Source organism: Onthophagus taurus, chromosome 3, assembly GCF_036711975.1.
Source record: "Onthophagus taurus isolate NC chromosome 3, IU_Otau_3.0, whole genome shotgun sequence".
NCBI classification, from domain to species: Eukaryota; Metazoa; Arthropoda; class Insecta; order Coleoptera; family Scarabaeidae; genus Onthophagus; species Onthophagus taurus.
The window spans coordinates 7,475,813-7,495,006 of NC_091968.1; the positions used below are offsets into that span (position 1 = coordinate 7,475,813).

At 34.5% G+C, this 19,194-nt stretch overlaps 2 protein-coding genes across 7 annotated transcripts in view; both read left to right on the plus strand.

Moving 5' to 3' along the window:
* LOC111425093 (TLE family member transcriptional corepressor groucho) overlaps nt 1-19,194 on the plus strand; it is a 92,078-nt gene that overhangs the window by 26,159 nt on the left and 46,725 nt on the right. For 4 of the 6 annotated variants that reach the window (XM_023058859.2, XM_023058862.2, XM_023058858.2 and 1 more), the window contains exon 2: nt 10,453-10,497. The exons of 1 other annotated variant lie outside the window; for it this stretch is intronic. In XM_023058859.2, coding sequence (XP_022914627.1) covers nt 10,453-10,497 — 45 coding nt within the window. Of the gene's footprint in view, nt 1-9,232; nt 9,459-10,452; nt 10,498-19,194 lie in introns of those variants that run through there. One more of the 6 variants, XM_023058864.2, reaches the window with a different exon arrangement.
* LOC111425092 (cilia- and flagella-associated protein 61-like) lies at nt 602-4,640 on the plus strand. The gene has a single exon (XM_023058856.2). The coding sequence runs from the start codon at nt 639-641 to the stop codon at nt 4,506-4,508; it is 3,870 nt and encodes a 1,289-aa protein (XP_022914624.2). The 5' UTR covers nt 602-638; the 3' UTR covers nt 4,509-4,640.

Genomic DNA, 19,194 nt, shown 5'->3' on the forward strand with positions numbered 1-19,194 from the left:
TTATTTGTATTTCCTCCAAAATAATTTAACAAGTTTGTGAGAAGATGTGCCACTCAATATCTGCAGAGAAATGTGGTTTCAGCAAGATGGTCGCCCAGCTAATTATGCTTGTCCTGTACTGTATTGCAAAAGTGTTCCCCTAATTTTTTTGAGCTGTGTAAATTCCCGGTATATAAAAACCTTGGTAACCGTATATATTTGGGGGATAACTCTTATCGGCACCGCTGAATACCCGATAAGTTATCCTGCCGATAATCTCACCGACAAAAATATGTATACATTGTAATAGAGTACAAACTAACTTATCGGGCAGATAACGCTGTCGGGAAGTTTATTATACAACGGTATATTTTGTTAATAAATTTATATATTGTTAACATACAGAACAAATATGAATAAATTGAAGTTTATCGCATGAGATTATCACTATTTTCTCCCGATTAAAGAATTCTAAGTTCGTTGTACGCAGACTTCTGCTGCTGAGTGTACATTTTTTTAGATAAAATAAAAATTCTTATTAAAATCACTAAAATTATTAAGGGTGTAAATCCCATCTGTCGGTTATAGTTGAAAGGCAGATGATTTTTTTGACATTATTAATATTAATTTTGTGTGTGACATTTGAGTTTAAAGTTTTCATGATGTATTCTTCTGGTGTAACTATTTCTAGTTGGGATTGTGCAACAGGGGAATTTCGTAAAAATGTTTTACCTAAATTACATACGCGTCCATTGGTACCAAAGGATAAAGAAAAAGTTGAAAGCATGGTGACTGAAATAACTAAACGATTTTTTGGCCCTGTTGATGTTTTAACGCTTCTTCATTTATCTTATATGAGTATTGGATTAGAAAATAATGAAGATGAACTTGTTGCGGCTATGATTTTGAATAATTACCCCAATATTGCAAGTGTTCCTCCATGGGATTGGATGTCGTGGATTTATAATCTTTACGGTATTGATTATATGCATTCAACAAATACATTATGGGTGCATTTTACCGATTATGTGTTTGAGTTTCAAAAATATTTCCTCGATCCGTTGTTGTCGGGAGTTTTTAATAGATACCCAAATCTGCAATTTATCAATTTCATTGCTCCACCATTAATAAAATTTACAGAATGGTTACTTATCAAATCCACCGAAATGAAACCAAATAATGATCCCGAACAATTATCAACGTGGCCTCAAAGATTATTCGTTTTCACTCGAGAAAAATTTACTGATTATTACAGGATGCGAGCGGCTGTTGTTGAAGACAACGATGACTTGGTAAGATTACTTCAAACGCACAGTAAACGGTTAAAAGATATTTATGGAGACTTTTATATCGCCGAGATGTTGAAGATCGATCCAACGAGAAATATTATTGTTGCGGAATGTGAACAGGATACTGTTGCTGTGATGTGTTTGAATTCTATTGTTAATATTGAATTACTTAACGAAGAATTCGAATTAGAAGCTTTTAACGCGTTACAAAAACCAAGCTCCATCGACAAATTTCGAAGTTTAATGCCCCAAGGCGATATTGAAAAAAAGGAAAGCTCACTTATTTTAGTGTCGGATCGCAACTCAAAGAAAACGAATGTCGATGGCGAATCGGACTCTACGTCTTTCACCTACGATTTAAATACTGCAGTAGCAACTATGAGTTTAACAGATCTGCAAACTCCATCATCTTCAGATGATGATATTGTTAGTGAAGGGGGAGGATTATTTGGTCCTAATGGTATAACTTACATCGGGATGGCGGATCTTAACTTTAGCAGTAGCCAATTGGAGTATAACCACGATATTCAAGCGGTTTGGACACGATTTAGAAAATTGAGAGGATCTGAACTCCCTTCGCAAGTTTCACAAAATGACGATTCGGATGAAGACTTTACTTCTTCTTATGGAGGTGATAGTAATTGTTTTACTTTGGAATTGGCGGCGGCTCATCCAAAACATGAATTGTCTTTGAGGATGTTGCTTAAAGCTAGTTTTGAATTGTATCCTAATAAAGATTACTGCGTTATGTCCGTTCCTAGTACGGCCCCACCTTTCGACTTACAAACGGGTATATTTGTACGAGTACCTCCTCGACCTAAATCTACATTTTCGAGCGAGTTATATGTTGTACATAGAAACGCTTTATACGGGCGCATAAGGGTTCGAGAAGCTTTTCATGGTGACATACCATCTGTGGAAAGATTACTACAAACTTGTTATACTGGTGATGAGGTGCTTGATTGTTTTTTGAAAGTTTTGAAGAATGTACCAGATGGATTACAACGAGCTTTTGTAGTTTTTTCTGATACAAGTATTATCGGTGTAGCGGTTATAAAAGATTTATATGGAGTAGAATACATGAAATCGCATTATAATATTTCGCAATACACAGATTTATCGAAGCACAAACCTGGATGTTTAGGAGAATTAGAATTTTTGTGTATGTCGCCGATATTTGTGAAACATACTCGTATCGTTTTGGTAGAATTACACAGATTAACGGATTACTCGTTTTTCTGTTACAAAACAGTCGAACCTAGACCGGGACATAAAGTTGCATATCCAACAGCATTAAATTACCTGCTACCGGTTATACCAATAAAAATTCCTCAATATAACATCGAAAAACAATCAGATTGTTTATGGAAATTAGATGAAAGCTTAACGAGAATTGAACTTCCTTACGCTTGCTACATCTGCACTCCTGTATATTGCGGTATCGAAAGAATCGAAGTAAACGATAAAGTGGTTATTGTAGGAGGTAGTAGCATAGCATTATCTTTTCTCGTTGAAATGATATTCCAACAAGAATCAAAATCTTTAGTAACTTTTAATAATATGACTTTAGTATCGACACATGGATTAGATCATTGTAAAGATAACTCGTTAAGAGACGTTATGCTACCTTTAACCGGCGAAATAGATTCTAAATATCTCTCTTTAATTTCATTACAAACTTATGTGAATGTAATCACGGGAGTTATGGAAGGTATAGATAGGAAAAAGAAATGCATAACAGTTAACGCGTCCGATGTGCCATATAGTATCCTTATTTTAACATGTGGGAAACAATACTCCATGCCCAGAAGAGAGAAATTAGAAAGAGACATTTACGAACATCCCAACAATGTTTTTATAATAAATACTGGCGAAGATGTCGATATAGCAGTTAATAAATTGACCCGTTATGTGGCCAGGGGAGGTAAAGGATCGATTATAGTTTACGGCCACACAATAGAGTCGTATTGTACCATACAAGGTCTATTGAAGATGGGAATCTTACCAGAAGATATCGTTTTGGTGTTGCCTGCCGAGAAAACTCGCGCGAATGAGTTTGACTCGACTTTTAACGATCTAGATATTGAAAGAACTATTATCGATCAGGTCAAATACATCGGTGTTACAGTTTATGAAGATTATTCGTTTGAAACGTGGAAATTCGATTCAAAACACTACAACGTAACGGCGATTAGTTTTCAATCAATGTATCGATCCACACAAATTCCCTGTTTAGCGGCGTTTTTGTATGTAAAAAAAGACGTTTCTACTAGAACTTTTAAAGCTATTCATAAAGCTGGGTTGGTTTACGATGGAGCTTTGGTTATTAAGCCAGATTTTACCACAAATGATTCGAATATTTACGCAGCTGGTACTTTTACGAAATATCCAAGAAGATATTACGCAGATCACATGTTACACGCTTATTATAATCAAACCGAAATTGGACAGAAATTAGCCAAGACAATTTTGACAAGATTGCTTTCATCAAGAGTCGAATTAAGAGCTAGATCAGAAGATATTTTTGATAAATGCCAAAATCCAAAGCAACTCCTTGTCCCCAGATTTAAAAATGCTGTTAAGATAACCGCTACTTTACCCGGAAATCTAACATATTTTCATATTAGAAAACCTGGATTAATCGAACCTCATGCGGTCTCACTTTTAAGAGATGATTACGGCACAATTATAACAACCGGCGATTTACAAAATCTCAATCGTCGCGGATACTTTCAATTACATCTAAACAAATCTGATTTCGTTGAAACGATAACATGTTTAAGCAAGTTTAACGTTCAAACAGTTAATTTAAGTTACGTTTGGGGTAAACACGAACAACTTTTAAACAATTTAAAACTCCGTTACAAAAATGGTGAAATTAAAGATCTTTATAAGTTTTTCGCCGCGCCTGCAATGATGGCGATTTATTGTAGTCATTTTGAAGAACTCGAGAAAGAAATTATGGATATCTTGATGAGTTTTGCTTTACATAATGGCGAATCTGTCATAGAAGACGTTATTAGTATGTTGAACCAAAATAATTGGAAATCGTTAACTGAGAAGCACCACCAAAATATGTTAGATAAATTTTTTGGATCTAATTATGAAAAGGTTGTCGAAGAAAAAGTTATGGAATTTTTAAAAGAAAATAAAACTATTTTACCTATGTATGGTGATGCTAACATGTATAATATGGTTATTGGGGAGTCTGACACTAGTCCATTATTTCGGCAATTATAGGAACACATCAGAAATATATCATGGAAACTACTTCCTTTTTTTTTAGTGTACGTTAGAATTATGTTTTACAATGATTTTATATTTATAGATATATTTTGTATATTTACTCAACAAGGAAAAAGAAATTATGTATTTTTGTTGGTTTTATTTAAATGTGTTGCATTAAGATTTTACAAAGGTATTTAGGGATTTCTTACAAATAGCACAAATTTGTGAATATTTCCAGAAATTTAGGAAGGATTTTCATGATTTCATCAGATAGTTTTTGAATTTACGAGAATGTCTAGGTATTTCCAAAGGTTTTTACGAGTTTATATGAATAATTTCACAATAATTCCAACAGAGCTAACACCACCACTAGAGCTAACACTAGACATAGATAAATGAAAAATATACAAAAATGTAGCGCTGAGTAACAACTAGAACTAACACTGGACCTAGAACTAGAAACATTCTAGATCAACAAAGTACAGACTAATGATGGCTTACATCCGCATCAAACAATAACTTTTTGTGGATGCAGTTTTGTTCCGAAGCCCATCCAGCAACAAGTGCAAGCCTAAGTCTTAACGCAAAATTAGTTTCTAACGAAGTTTTATCATAAAATGTGCTGTTTAATCGTGTAACTTGCCATGGTGGTTTGGTATCAGTGACTCAATTATACTACAGATTTGACAGGCGCCACCAAAACAATATGGCCACCATAGACTCAATACTGACATAGTACAATGTGTGTTATCCAATTTATATTGATATAATATCAAGTGCATTATCTCGGCAGCAAGTGGTCTTAGTTAACTTAATGACAAAGAAAAAATCACCTAATCTTCTCTTTAATAAACGAGACGCCTTGTGATCGAGGCGCCATAATAAATACATACCACCAGTGATGTGAATTTGTAAATTACCAAACAAATTTTTCATAAATTACCGCTAGGAGCTAGGATGTATTTGCGCATGCGCTTTCGGTGTTTTGATAATGCGGTAAAATCCCTATAAGAAACTATAACATGTAGTCTAGACAAAAATATTAAACGTAACATTTTAAGCGATATATTCAAGGAGAAACTTTGATACATAATATAAAATTTTAAATCCCATTTCAGTAATTTTAAAAAATGTACAAACTTCCCAACCTTGCATTTCTCATGTTGTTGACTATTTTCAAAATTTGAATGATAATGACAAAGTGAATGCCCAGTTTTAAAAGTAAAAACAATTCTATCACTTTTAAAAGCACGAAGTGATACGGCTGTAACACCTTTACACTTAGCAGCAAATTTACTAGATCTAAAAATTATGGGAAAACTTCTCAGTAACGACGAGTACATTGCAGCATTGACATATGTATATCAATAAATTATCGGCGCTTCTGGTTAATGGATCTAATGTAGCAAACGTTATGACTGAAATTGAATACTATAAATCAAAAGAACAATTATTTTCTAACGGTTTCATATGGAAAGCTTTGGATACGAGTAAACTGCATTCTGTTATATGGTGGAAGTCTCTTTGTTGTACTACATCTTTAAGCAAAGTAGCAACAAAAATCTTAAATTGCTCACCAACAACGTGCGCAACAGAAACAAGCTTTTCTGAATTATTTGTTTGAATTACATAGAATTCATATTTTGTTTCATTCGGAGTTTTTGTTACATAGTATATTTTAAATAGTTTGTATAAAGTTTTTATTAAATCAAAAACAAGTTAGATTCTACTATCCTTGAATCAAAATAATAAAAAGGTTACCGTCGTAATTTATCAAAAAAATTATTAAATTACGCGAGAATAAATTTGAGAAAAAAAAAACGTAATTTACAACAGTAATTTACACAAATTATAAATTACCGTAATTTTACATCTCTGCATACCACGTCACTACAAAGTTAGACAACACACATTGTACTGCCTCGATTTATATGATATGGTTTTGTTAAGATGAGGTTACTTAAAATCTACTCGCTTCAATTAATACTATATCCCCGTTAAATTAGTTGTTATATTAAAGCGCCGAGGTCGCTTGCGGGCGAGGCGCTACAATTTGCAACATTTTATACCACCTCAGCCGAGATAGAGCTCGGCTAAATCTAAAACAATGATTATATGATACTGTTTTATTAATGTGATGTTGCTTGTAACCTAGGAGCTTCAATTAATATCATATCTCCACAAAATTAGTTGATATATTAAAGCGCCGAGGTCGCTTGTGGGCGAGGCGCTACAATTTATAACGTATTACATCATCTCAACCGAAATGAACCTCGGCTAAATGTAAAACGATTTTTATGATATGGTTTTATTAAGATGAAGTTACTTAAAATCTATTCGCTTCAATTAATATCATATCTTCGTAAAATTGGTTGATATTAGTGATGGGAATACCGCTCATAACCGTGTCGCGCTCCAGGAGCGGTCGCTACACAAAAATACCGTTCCAAAGTACCGTGACCTTGAGCAAAAACATAGCTGGTTTCGTAGCGAGTTAGACAAAATAATATATTCCCTACCCCAGAATCGGGTAGTTTAAAAATCGCGCAGGAATGGTATGTTCCATTAGAATAATGCTCCAAAATATTGTTTCTCAAATACCGAACCATCACTACAAATATATAAGTATATTAGTAGCGTTCTGTAACGGCTATTTTAAAATCGCGTAGAAGCGGTACGCTCCTCAAAAATACCGCTCCAAAATACCGTTCCTCAAATACCGTCCCATCACTAGTTGATATTTGCGGGCGAGGTGCTACAATTTGCAACATTTTATACGTATATGATATTGTTATATTAATGTGAGGTTGCTTGTGACCTAGGAGCTTCAATTAATATCATATATCCATAAAATTAGTTGATATATTAAAGCGCCGAGGTCGCTTGTGGGCGAGGCGCTACAATTTATAACGTATTACATCATCTCAGCCGAAATGAACCTCCGTTAAATGTAAAACGATTTATGTGATATTGTTTTGTTAAGATGAAGTTACTTAAAATCTACTCGCTTCAATTAATACTATATCTCCGTTAAATTAGTTGCTATATTAAAGCGCCGAGGTTGCTTGCGGGCGAGGCGCTACAATTTGCAACATTTTATACCACCTCAGCCGAGATAGACCTCGGTTAAATCTAAAACAATGATTATATGATATTGTTTTGTTAATGTGAGGTTGCTTGTAACCTAGGAGCTTCAATTAATATCATATCTCCACAAAATTAGTTGATATATTAAAGCGCCGAGGTCGCTTGTGGGCGAGGCGCTACAATTTATAACGTATTACATCATCTCAGCTGAAATGAACCTCGGTTAAATGTAAAACTGTTTATATGATATTGTTTTGTTAAGATGAGGTTACTTAAAATCTACTCGCTTCAATTAGTACTATACCGCCGTTAAATTAGTTGCTATATTAAAGCGCCGAGGTCGTTTGCGGGCGAGGCGCTACAATTTGCAACATTTTATACCACCTCAGTCGAGATAAAGCTCGGCTAAACCTAAAACGATGATTATATCTGATTTTAATTTGTTTTTTAGAGGTATTCTTCTATATTGATGACGAGGTAGAAGGCCGTACTCTCGATGTAACCGTTGAGGCGTAGGTTTTTGACTTATATCGGTTTACCGAGTTATAATTAGTTTTTATTAAGTTTTAAATTGTGATGTATAAAAATATTACTATTGACGATTAAAGTTTTGGGTAAGTTATCACGTTATGATAGTCGAATATTTTTTGAGTGTCGGATTAAGGTTGAAATATAAATTTTAATTGCGGAGTCTAACCAAAATCATTGTTGCAGATCAAAGTTAATAATTGTAAGAATTGTATTTGAAAATGGAATAAATTTCCGAAACGTCATACAAAAAAATGTTACGTTGAAATATTATATTTCAAAAAAATTAGAGGTTAAATAAATGGTTGTCAAATGTCCTTTTTATTGAGAAAAACACATTAAAAAATTAATAATTGATGATTATATGATATTGTTTTATTAATGTGAAGTTGCTTGTAACATAGGAACTTCAATTAATATCATATCTCCACAAAATTAGTTGATATATTAAAGCGCCGAGGTTGCTTGGGACCGAGGCGGTACAACTTATCTCTATAACAATAATCTACTATAACGTTGATTGTATGATATTGTTTTATTTCTCTGAGGTTGCATAAATCCTAGACACTGTTAGTTCAATAAAAATATACAACAATCAAGCACTAAATAACAATTAAAACTAGAACTAACACTCTTTTAGGTTTAGTCTTCAGCAAAAGAAGCAAGAAAGCAACAACATGTTGCATCCAAAGTTTGATAGAACTATTTCAAGAAAACTAAATCTGTCATTATGCGACATTAAAAGTATTCATTCGATCCAAAATATTTTCGTCACATTTTTAATTGACAATTTAGAAGACGATTTGTCGAAGAAAATGAAATGAAAGTTAAAAAGGGGGTGTTGTTTAAAAAGAAACAAAACATTTTTGACTTTGAGCTACCCCAACCCATAATAAAACCAAATCACACCTAATTGCCAAACGATGAACCGTCCACGGGCCCTCCGCGCCCCACAGAAGGGGTACGAACACATGTTTGTCAACGCTCGCCGTTTATGTGCGAGGGGAAATTGAGAGAGCGAGAGAGAATAAGAGAAAGAGGGGGACGAAACGGGATATAATCGGGAATCGGGGGTAGTTTACTCGCCGACGCCACTCAGTTCGCGTCCGGACGCCAAACGTGCTTGTTCTCGACATGTTATAGACTCGTTAAATACCGTTTTTGATTAATAAAATAATCTGATGTCACCAAAGTGAATTCATGTACTATAATAAAATTAAAGCGAAGTGAATACATTCTCTATTAAATAAAAAAAAAGAGGATATGTTTGTGTGTCTACGTTTTGTGAAACTTTCAAGGATATAATAATTATAAAAATTAAGGATGCGACAAGCTTTTCCTAAAACGGTGAGAAAAAAAAAAGTTATTAACTCTTTCTTTTGACGAACAAAAAATGTTAGAGCCCGCATCATATCTACTCGTAACGAATTGAAACGGATCGACGGTAGCGTTCGTTTCCACTTTACCCACCCCCTCCACTCTTAGAAGTGAGTTATAAAGTGTCGACTTTGGTGGTGAGACGAAAAGAGGGTCGTTCCCAAGTTCTGTTTTAATTACTCACTACTGTTGATGTGTCTCCTCTCCGCGTAGTATTACCCCCGCTTTTCCCGCAATCTCTTTTCAACGCGATTTTTTTCTTCTCGTTCACCGTCTTCCCCCCCCCTCTTTTATTCCATTTTCTTTGGTCGCGGCCTTTTAATTATCGCTCGGGGCCCCTTTAATTACTGCTATTATTATTGGAAGTCGTCTCTGCTCTCTTCTTCTCCATCTTTGGCGCGACTCATTTTGGGTGTAATTCGTTCGGACGACCCCTTAAAGTGGGTTAAAAATCGGTCGAGGGTCGTGTCCGACCCTCACGTGAAGGGTGCGGTGTATACAAAGGCGCCCCTACGGTACCCCCTCTTCATCTGTATCCCTTGAAACGAAAATATCGCAATAAAACGTTTTACGAGAGAGCGGTAGCCCTCTCTCCTACCTGTGCGCGTTCTCGACGCCTCTTTGTGTGCACCCCCCGTATGGGATGTGGTGCTAGATCACCTGGATTTTCGGGAAATATCCGGAAAACATTCGTCTAGTTAAGAAAAGAGTCTAACGATCCAGGTAGAAGTAAAAGAAACCTGTGAAATCTAACTATTATGGTTATTGTTAAATGGGACTATTGTATTAGTTTTCTTGGAAATGTTACCTGTTTTAAAAAAGCCTTAAAGAATTTCGAAAAGCTTAGTATGATAATTAATAAGTAGGTTGTCTCTTTTTTTTGTAGTCATTCTAACGTTCGAAATCATTAATTGGAATGAATGGAATTTAGGGTTTGGATTTGATTTGTTTCTTTTTATTACAGGTGAGTCCATCACATCCTTCTTCGAGACTCTTTAAGGCGGCTCAGGTAGCTATGTTTTATTACTACTTATCTAGATTTAAAAGAATCTTAAACTTCACGTTAACATTAAATATTTTTGTGGATAGAGTATAGAAACTCTATTTTTTAATTCGAAGGAGTGAAATGATAAGTCAATGTAATGTTTCAAAGCTATTTTTTTGGCGGGACTTTTAGAATCAGAGAGGATTTTAAGTAAACTGCCGTTACGAATTTAATTACTTATTTGTTTAAACATAATAAAAACCAGAGCGTACCTACTTACTTTGTCTTACATAAAATGCAACATGCCAATATGACATTACACTAAAACCTCGATATAACGGGTTAATGCGGGGAAGACAGTGTCTGTTATAGCTCAATAAAAATATGCAATAATCTAGCGCTGAATAACAAATAAAACTAGACTAATACTAGCACTAGAACTAATACTAGACCTCGAACTAGAAACATTCCGTTTCTGTACCTTTCTTAAGACGGCTAACAGGTCCTCAGACGCATGTTTCTAGTTCTAGATCTAGTGTTAGTTCTAGTTTTACACTAGCAATAGAATTAACACACGACCTACAACTAGAATCATTCGGGTTTAGCCGTCTTGAGAGACGTGCGGCTAAACCCGAATGATTCTAATTCTAGGTCTTGTGTTAGTTCTAGTGGCAGTGGTAGGTAGCGCTAGTTAGCATAAGATATTACTACGTTGTATACAGAGGCGAGCAAACTAATTGAAAAAAGTAGTGGAGTATAACTACTAACTACTTTCACCAAAAACTACTTTTAAAATATGGTACTTAAATTACCCTTAGATAGGTACTGAGAAACCCAATGTAATAAATAAATAAATGTAAAATAAAATAAACATCTTTTTATTATACAGGATGTTACAAAAATGTTGGGCTGGCTATACATAGACGGTTTCTACAACTAAAAATAAGCAAAAACGTGTATACAGGGTAATTCAAATTCGACCCCCACCATTGGGATCTCAGAAACCATAAGAGATACAGAAATGGTTAAATGGGGGTAAAGTCTGTATCTTAGAGCTCATCATTTTTCAACTAAGTTTTTAGATCTAGCCGTTTTAATTTTTAAAATATGGCCGAAAAACAAAAAAATGACTTCTTCTTTTTTTAAATGGTAGAAATCAACGAAATCGTACTTTACGGTGATATAAATTTATTCACTCAACCGGTTTCGATATTTATAATATCATCATCAGGAGTTCCTATTGAAAAACAGTGAACAAAATCAAAATTACAATCATAAAAACTCAAATCAGAAAATATAAAAATATAAAACAAATTGATGTCAATTGCCTATAACTTCTTAATTTTTTGTTTTTTCGTGAATCTGAAAAAACATTCTTAAGGCGACTTTTTATGAAAAATGTCATGACACAACTAGAAATTTTCTCCGACGTTTCGTTTTCGTGAAACTATCATCCTGTTCGAAACGTCAACGTCATTTTCGACATATTTGTCATCTTCATTAAAAAAACCTTTAAAATGAGTCCAAAGATGACCCACTTATCTCAACAAACAAAAAAGTTAGAATAAAAAACGTTAAACTCTAAGTTAGCAACAATGAAGATAGCAATTTAATTTTTAAATATTAATACCAACCTTATTTTTTTTATTATATTTGTGTTTTTGTGACAAATATTAGCCGCACGTCTCTCAAGACGGCTAAACTCGAATGATTCTAGTTCTAGATCTTGTGTTAGTTCTAGTTTTGCACTATCACTAGAACTAACACAAGATCTAGAACTAGAAACATTCGGGTTTAGCCGCACGTCTCTCAAGACGGCTAAACCCGAATGATTCTAGTTCTAGGTCTCGTGTTAGTTCTGATGATAGTGCTAGTGTAAAACTGAATGATCCTAGTTCTAGGTCTTGTGTTAGTTCTAGTAGCAGTGGTAGGTAGCGCTAGTTAGCATAAGATATTACTATGTTCTATATTTTTATTGGACTAAAACTAGAACTAACACTAGACCTAGAACTAGAATCATTCGGCTTTAGCCGTTTTGAGAGATGTGCGGCTAAATCGAATATTTCTAGTTCTCGATCTAGTGTTAGTTCTAGTTTTACACTAGCACTATCACTAGAACTAACACAAGACCTACAACTAGAATCATTCGGGTTTAGCCGTCTTGAGAGACGTGCGGCTAAACCCGAATGTTTCTAGTTTTCGATCTAGTGTTACTTCTAGTATTATACTAGCACTATCAGTAGAACTAACACACAACCTACAACTAGAATCTAGAATCATTCGGGTTTAGCCGTCTTGAGAGACGTGCGGCTAAACCCGAATGTTTCTAGTTCTCGATCTAGTGTTACTTCTAGTTTTATACTAGCACTATCAGTAGAACTAACACACAACCTACAACTAGAATCTAGAATCATTCGGGTTTAGCCGTCTTGAGAGACGTGCGGCTAAACCCGAATGATTCTAGTTCTAGGTCTTGTGTTAGTTCTAGTTTTACACTGTTATGAAAACTAACACAAGACTTAAAATTAGAATTATTCAGGTTTAGCCGTCTTAAAAAACGTGCGGCAAAACCCAAATATTTCTAGTTCTTGATCTAGTATTAGTTCTACGGCCGGCAAAATCTAAAATTTTCCTAGTATAATTTTTGCTTAAAACTAATCAATAGCAACCTATCTTTTTGGCGCTTCAGTTTGAAAATACTCCTCCGAATTAAGAAAATAGAATATAGTTGAAATTAATTAAGTTCAATTACTTTTATTGTGTAAAGCGCAGGTTTTATCGGTAGCGTAAAGGGGGAGTAAGCAATTAAGGTAGGAATGTAGACACTTCAATGTTGTCTCGGAGAAGGGGGTCATAAAATAATCCGGTAGTAGTAGTCTCGACCCCGGATCGCGAGCCGCCTCTGGATGCGGTCCGTGCGCGCTCATTTACAAGTCTAACCGAGCGGCCACTTCAATTGTCGTCGTAGCAGTTAATTTTCCACTCCGTCCCGCGACAATTATTGCTACCGGCGGCACAAAGAAAGGTTATGTAGCGACGATGTGAGGTTATGTCGTCACCCGACCGCTGTGAACTCAGCTGACAACCGACACGTCAAGTATACATACATTTTATTTCTTCTTGCTTATTAAGTAACATAACCTCATTAATATACAAAAATAAATTATTTTTTTGATGATCTAATAGAACCTGCTTAACTCTCTTCATAATTTAGTCGAAACCCAAATTGGCATTATGTTATCTTATCCTGTACACCCTCTCCCCTAGTTTGGCTCGTTCAATTCATTTAGTACACTCGGAAGGGTAGCAGGCGAGTAAAACGCGCTAACCATCCCCCTCTCACTCTCTTCTCTTCTTTCCACACTAAAGTATTATCCAAATTGCATTTTTGGCACCCCTGAGACGCCGGAGGGGTTGTAAAGGGGCGACCACCCCTAGTAAAAACCTACCCCCTAAACAGTGCGTAACAAGCGGCAACGCTTTAAGCTTATAGGGGGAGCGAAACTATGGGACGTACGTTATTAAGAGATAGGCAACCAAATGTATATGTATTTTTAACGCCTCGAGAAGTAAGTTTAATTAAGCCCTAAGGGTGGCGAAAAATCTACGAGTTTTAAATAAAATTTAATTTGCAGCCCTATTAAGGCGGGGTTAAGAGACTTCCGGTGGGATTGAAGTTTTATTATTAAGTTTGATTGGAGTTTGACTTCGATCGGAGGGTTGATTTTTTGTGCCGGGTTTAAAGGGTGGATTTTTTTTGTTGTTGACAATGGAAAACTGCCAACATATAAATATCGAGTGCGTTGTAATAACAATGTTTCTTGTATCGAAACGTGTAACATAAAATAATTGAGTTACAAATATAAGTCTAATTTTTATGGTATGGGCCTGATGATGACATTAATAATTTCTCGAAACCAGTAAATAGCATAAAAATATATGAGAATTGGCACTGTTATTGACTTAAAGTGTTAATTTTTTTTTGATTATTTATCTTTGGCTAACGCTGCTATACAGTGAATTTCACTTAACATGAAATTCTAGGTCTAATGTTAGTTCTAGTGACAGCAAAAGTGTAAAAGTAGAACTAACTCTATACCTAGAACTAGAATCATTTGGATTTAGCCGCACGTCTCTAAAGACGGCTAAACCCGAATGATTCTAGTTCTAGGTCTAGTGTTAGTTCTAGTTTTACACTAGCACTATTTCTATGTACAACTAACACTATACCAAAGATTAAAGAGTAAACAAGATGCGACGCTTCGTGTCGGCACCTTTGATGTAGGGTTACCATTTTTTATGACCTTGACGGTTGGTTTGTTACAGTCAGGACATTTAAATTGTAATGTCTTGTATCTCTTTTCAAAACTAGAGTTTCTCACTCTAGCGTCGTAGCTTTTATAGGTTAGAATATACCAACTGTCACATTTGTAGGTTAGGTTTGTTATTGTCAGGACATTTAAATTGGAATGTCTTCTATCTCTTTTCAAAACTACAGTTTCTCACTCTAGCGTCGCATCTTGTTTACTCTTTAATCTTTGACTATACCTAGAACTAGAATCATTTGGGTTTAGCCGCACGTCTCTAAAGACGGCTAAACCCGAATGATTCTAGTTCTAGGTATAATGTAAGTTGTAGTTTTACACTTGCACTGCCACTAGAACTAACACTATACCTACAACTAAAATCATTCGGGTTTAACCGTCTTTAGAGACGTGCGGCTAAACCCAAATGATTCTAGTTCTAACTATAGTGTTAGTTGTGCATAGAAATAGTAATAGTATAAAACTAGAACTAACACTCAACCTAGAACTACAAACATTCAGGTTTAGCCGTGCATCTTCAACGCACGATAAGTAAGGGGAAAATGTTTCTAGTTCTAGGTATAGTATTAGTTGAAGTGGCAGTGCAAGTGTAAAACTAGAACTAACACTATATCTAGAACTAGAATCATTCGGGTTTAGCCGCTTTTAGAGACTCACAGCTAAACCCGAATGTGTCTAGTTCTAGTTTTAATTGTTATTCAGCGCTAGATTGTTGTATATTTTTATTGAAGTAGTTAGCAGGTTAAATGTACGTATTAGAAATGTACGTATATTAGAATATACAGGTGTGTCAAATGTCTGAAATATAGCCAATAACTTCGCCATTTGTGGTTTTAAAGAAAATGTTTCAAATACAAGTTTCTTTATTAATAGTGGCGCTTGTTTAGGCGATATTTGCTTATTTGTGTTGTTTTTTGTTTCGTTGCTATGGCAACCAACATTGATATTTTAAATGGGATGCATATGCAATCGCTGAGACACCCTGTATAGTTTCGGTGTTAAAGAATTTTTTAATATTTTGGATACTGTGGATTGTGTAATTCGTGTATCCGGATAAATATTATTGAACAGTGTATAAACTTCACTTTGGCTGCGTTTTCTGTTCACATAATTGCGCCATATTTGTTTAAACTGTCAATTTTTTGACATTTAAAGCTGTCAACGGTGTTATTTCAGCGCCTATTTTGATTGTAATTTTTGAATTAATTTTTTTCTCGATGTTTTTTCTTATACAACCATATGATTTGATATGTTCATCGCGTAGAGGGATTTATCGTCTATCAAAATATGCAAAAAAAATCATATGCATCCCATTTAAAATAACAATGTTGGTTGCCATAACAACGAAACAAAAACAATATAAACAAGTAAACACAACAAACAAGTTACTGTATTCGTATATTGCGAGTTATATGAAATTCCCGGTATAGTCTGCGATTAATGAATAGTAAGAAAGCTGCGAAATTCTGGTGGAATTGAAGCTGTTTTTTTAGGTGGTCCTTGATTTGTACTTGAAAAGCAATTAATCCAAGATAGCTAGTTCTTGCTGATTCATTCCTAAGCAAACTTATGAATTACAAGATGATATGGTAGTCATATTGTTCGTGGAACTACTAACATTGGACATTAAGAACAAACTTTTTGTTCTATAATAACGTTCATTGTAATTCTCACTTGGAATCATGATCGCTGAGGTCTAAGGTCTATTTTGTTGGTGTTATTCCAGTTTCAAAACTTTTGCACTCTAAAGTCTACATATCTCGTACGCTGATTGAAAAGCTTCAAACCGTTAGAGATCACTTAAAACAAAAGATGATTGTGCGTAAAAGAACTGCTCCAGTACGGAAATGTGAACTATGTGAGCTTATGGTGTAACCCATAAGTATGATTAAAGTAATAAAGTGCATAATAATGTTATACAGGGTGATTTGTTAGCTCATAATCAAACTTTGACATATAATAGCTAATCCAATTACAAAAAAAATGTTAATAAACAATCATATTTCAATTATTTACGGAATTATAACACTTTAAAGTTTTCTGTAGCGAATTTATTAATAGTCAGTAAAATCAAACATTCAACAAAAACAAAGTTGTCAAAAATGTACGCTTATAGCACTGAAGAGTATGCTGATATAATTTTCGTGTATGGTTTTTGCAATGGAAATGATCCAGAATATCAAGAAAGATTTCCACAGCGTCATTTGCTGCTAGCTATTCGGCCGCATGTAGTTAATGTAGAGGACGAAGAGGCTGTAATTAATGCTGTCATTGATAATCCTTTCATAATCTATCAGCATTCGAAGGATAGCACACAACATACATGTAAGTCAAAATTTTGCATGGCGCGTATTGAACCGCGAAGTGCTTCATCCGTATCGTAAATAGAATGTACAAGCTCTACAGCCAGGAGATAATCAGCAACAGTTAGCGTTTTTGTGAATGGTTATTGCAGCAACATGCCCAAAATAATGACTTCATTTCAAATGTTCTCTGGACAGATGAATCATGTTTTACAAGAGATGGTATAAATAATTACCATAATTAACATATCTGGGCATTACAAAACGTTTCAGCATCAACGTTTGGGGTGGAATATTTAACAACAATTTACTAATATTTATGTATTTAAAAAAAAATGTAGCAGTTAATTATGATATAAAAATTAAAACTTTAAAGTGTTATAATTTTGTAAATAATTGAAATAGGACATGTTCATTAACATTTTTTTTTGGTAATTGGATTAGCTATCATATGTCAAAGTTTGATGGTGAGCTAATAAATCACCCTGTATAAGGTATTACATACAGGGTGTGTCAAATGTCTGGAATATAGCCAATAACTCCGCCATTTGTGGTTTTAAAGAGAAATGTTTCAAATAAAAAATTCTTTATTAATTGTGGCGCAATTTTTGACTATACTTGTTTGTTTACATTGTTCTTTGTTTCGTTGCTATGGCAACCAACATTGTTATTTTAAGTGGGATGCATATATTTTTTTGCATACTTTTATAGAGGATAAGTCCCTCTATGTGATGAACATATCAAATCATATGGTTGTATAAGAAAAAAAATCGAGAAAAAATGCGTTTTTTGAAAGTCTTAAATCAGCTAATAACAATCAAAGTAGGGGCCGTTGACAGCTTTAAATGACAAAAAAATTACGGTTGCAACAATTATCAATAATTAATAATGTATGGTCATTGGTAACTGTCTTCGGTAATCAACTTTTTGAAAGGTTTTTAACACTTCCGGTGTTAAAATTTTTTTTTGAATATTTTATATACTGTGGATTGTGTAATTTGTGTATGCGGGTAAATATTATTGAACAGTGCGAACACAACTTCACTTTTAGTGCATTTTCTATTACCTACACCGTACCCATACATTATTAATATTTGGATTCTTTGTCGTTCGCTTAATTGCGCCATATTTGTTTAAACTGTCAGTTTTTTGACATTTAAAGCTGTCAACTGCTTTTTTCTTATACAACCATATGATTTGATATGTTCAACGCATCCTCTATCAAAATATGCAAAAAAAATATATGCATCCCAAGGACAGTAGAATCTAACAGGACTGCTACATCCATTGTTGTGACAACCTGCCCGCAAACTACGTCACACCATTTTCCACGCCCAGCTGTTGTTATGGTCTATGCGTTTGCTGTGTATTTTTAGAGGTTATATCCTAGACGTATTCATATTATTTTTGAAGTTTTATGTTTTTAGACGTATTAATGTCTATCATATAACCTCTAAAAACGCAGACAGTTACCAGGCGTGGCAAATAGTGTGACGTAGACTGCGGGCAACCAATCCCTAGTGGACTACAAAAATACAATGGATGTAGCAGTCCTGTTAGATTCTACAGTCCTTGTATGCATCCCATTTAAAATAACAATGTTGGTTGCCATAGTAACGAAACAAAAAACAATACAAACAAGCAAATATCGCAAAAAAATGCACCATGATTAATAAAGAAACTTGTATTTGAAACATTTTTCTTTAAAACCACAAATGGTGAAGTTATTAGCTATATTCCAGACATTTAACACACCCTGTATATAAGGCATTCCACATTACAATATCTATAAGATGAAAAAACACTTTTCTTTACTATCTTATGGTTTTCCCCTTTGATTATATATAATTTGGATTGAGCCAACGAGAGAGATAGCTTGCGCAAGGTGATCGAACCGAGATAGACATAGAAGCGTACTGATATATAATGGGCGTGCGTTAATTTATAAGATAAAAAACTATCAATTAGAAGTAACATTTATAATACTTACAGGTGATGTGAAACTGTATTATCGCGAACTTTGCACACGAAACAATACATTTTTAAACATAACGGTGTGACTGGCTGTGACACAACAAAACGATAAACGTCAA

Excerpts from the sequence above, each read along its gene's own strand:
- LOC111425092 (XM_023058856.2), top strand. The coding sequence starts at position 639 with ATGATGTATTCTTCTGGTGTAACTATTTCTAGTTGGGATTGTGCAACA.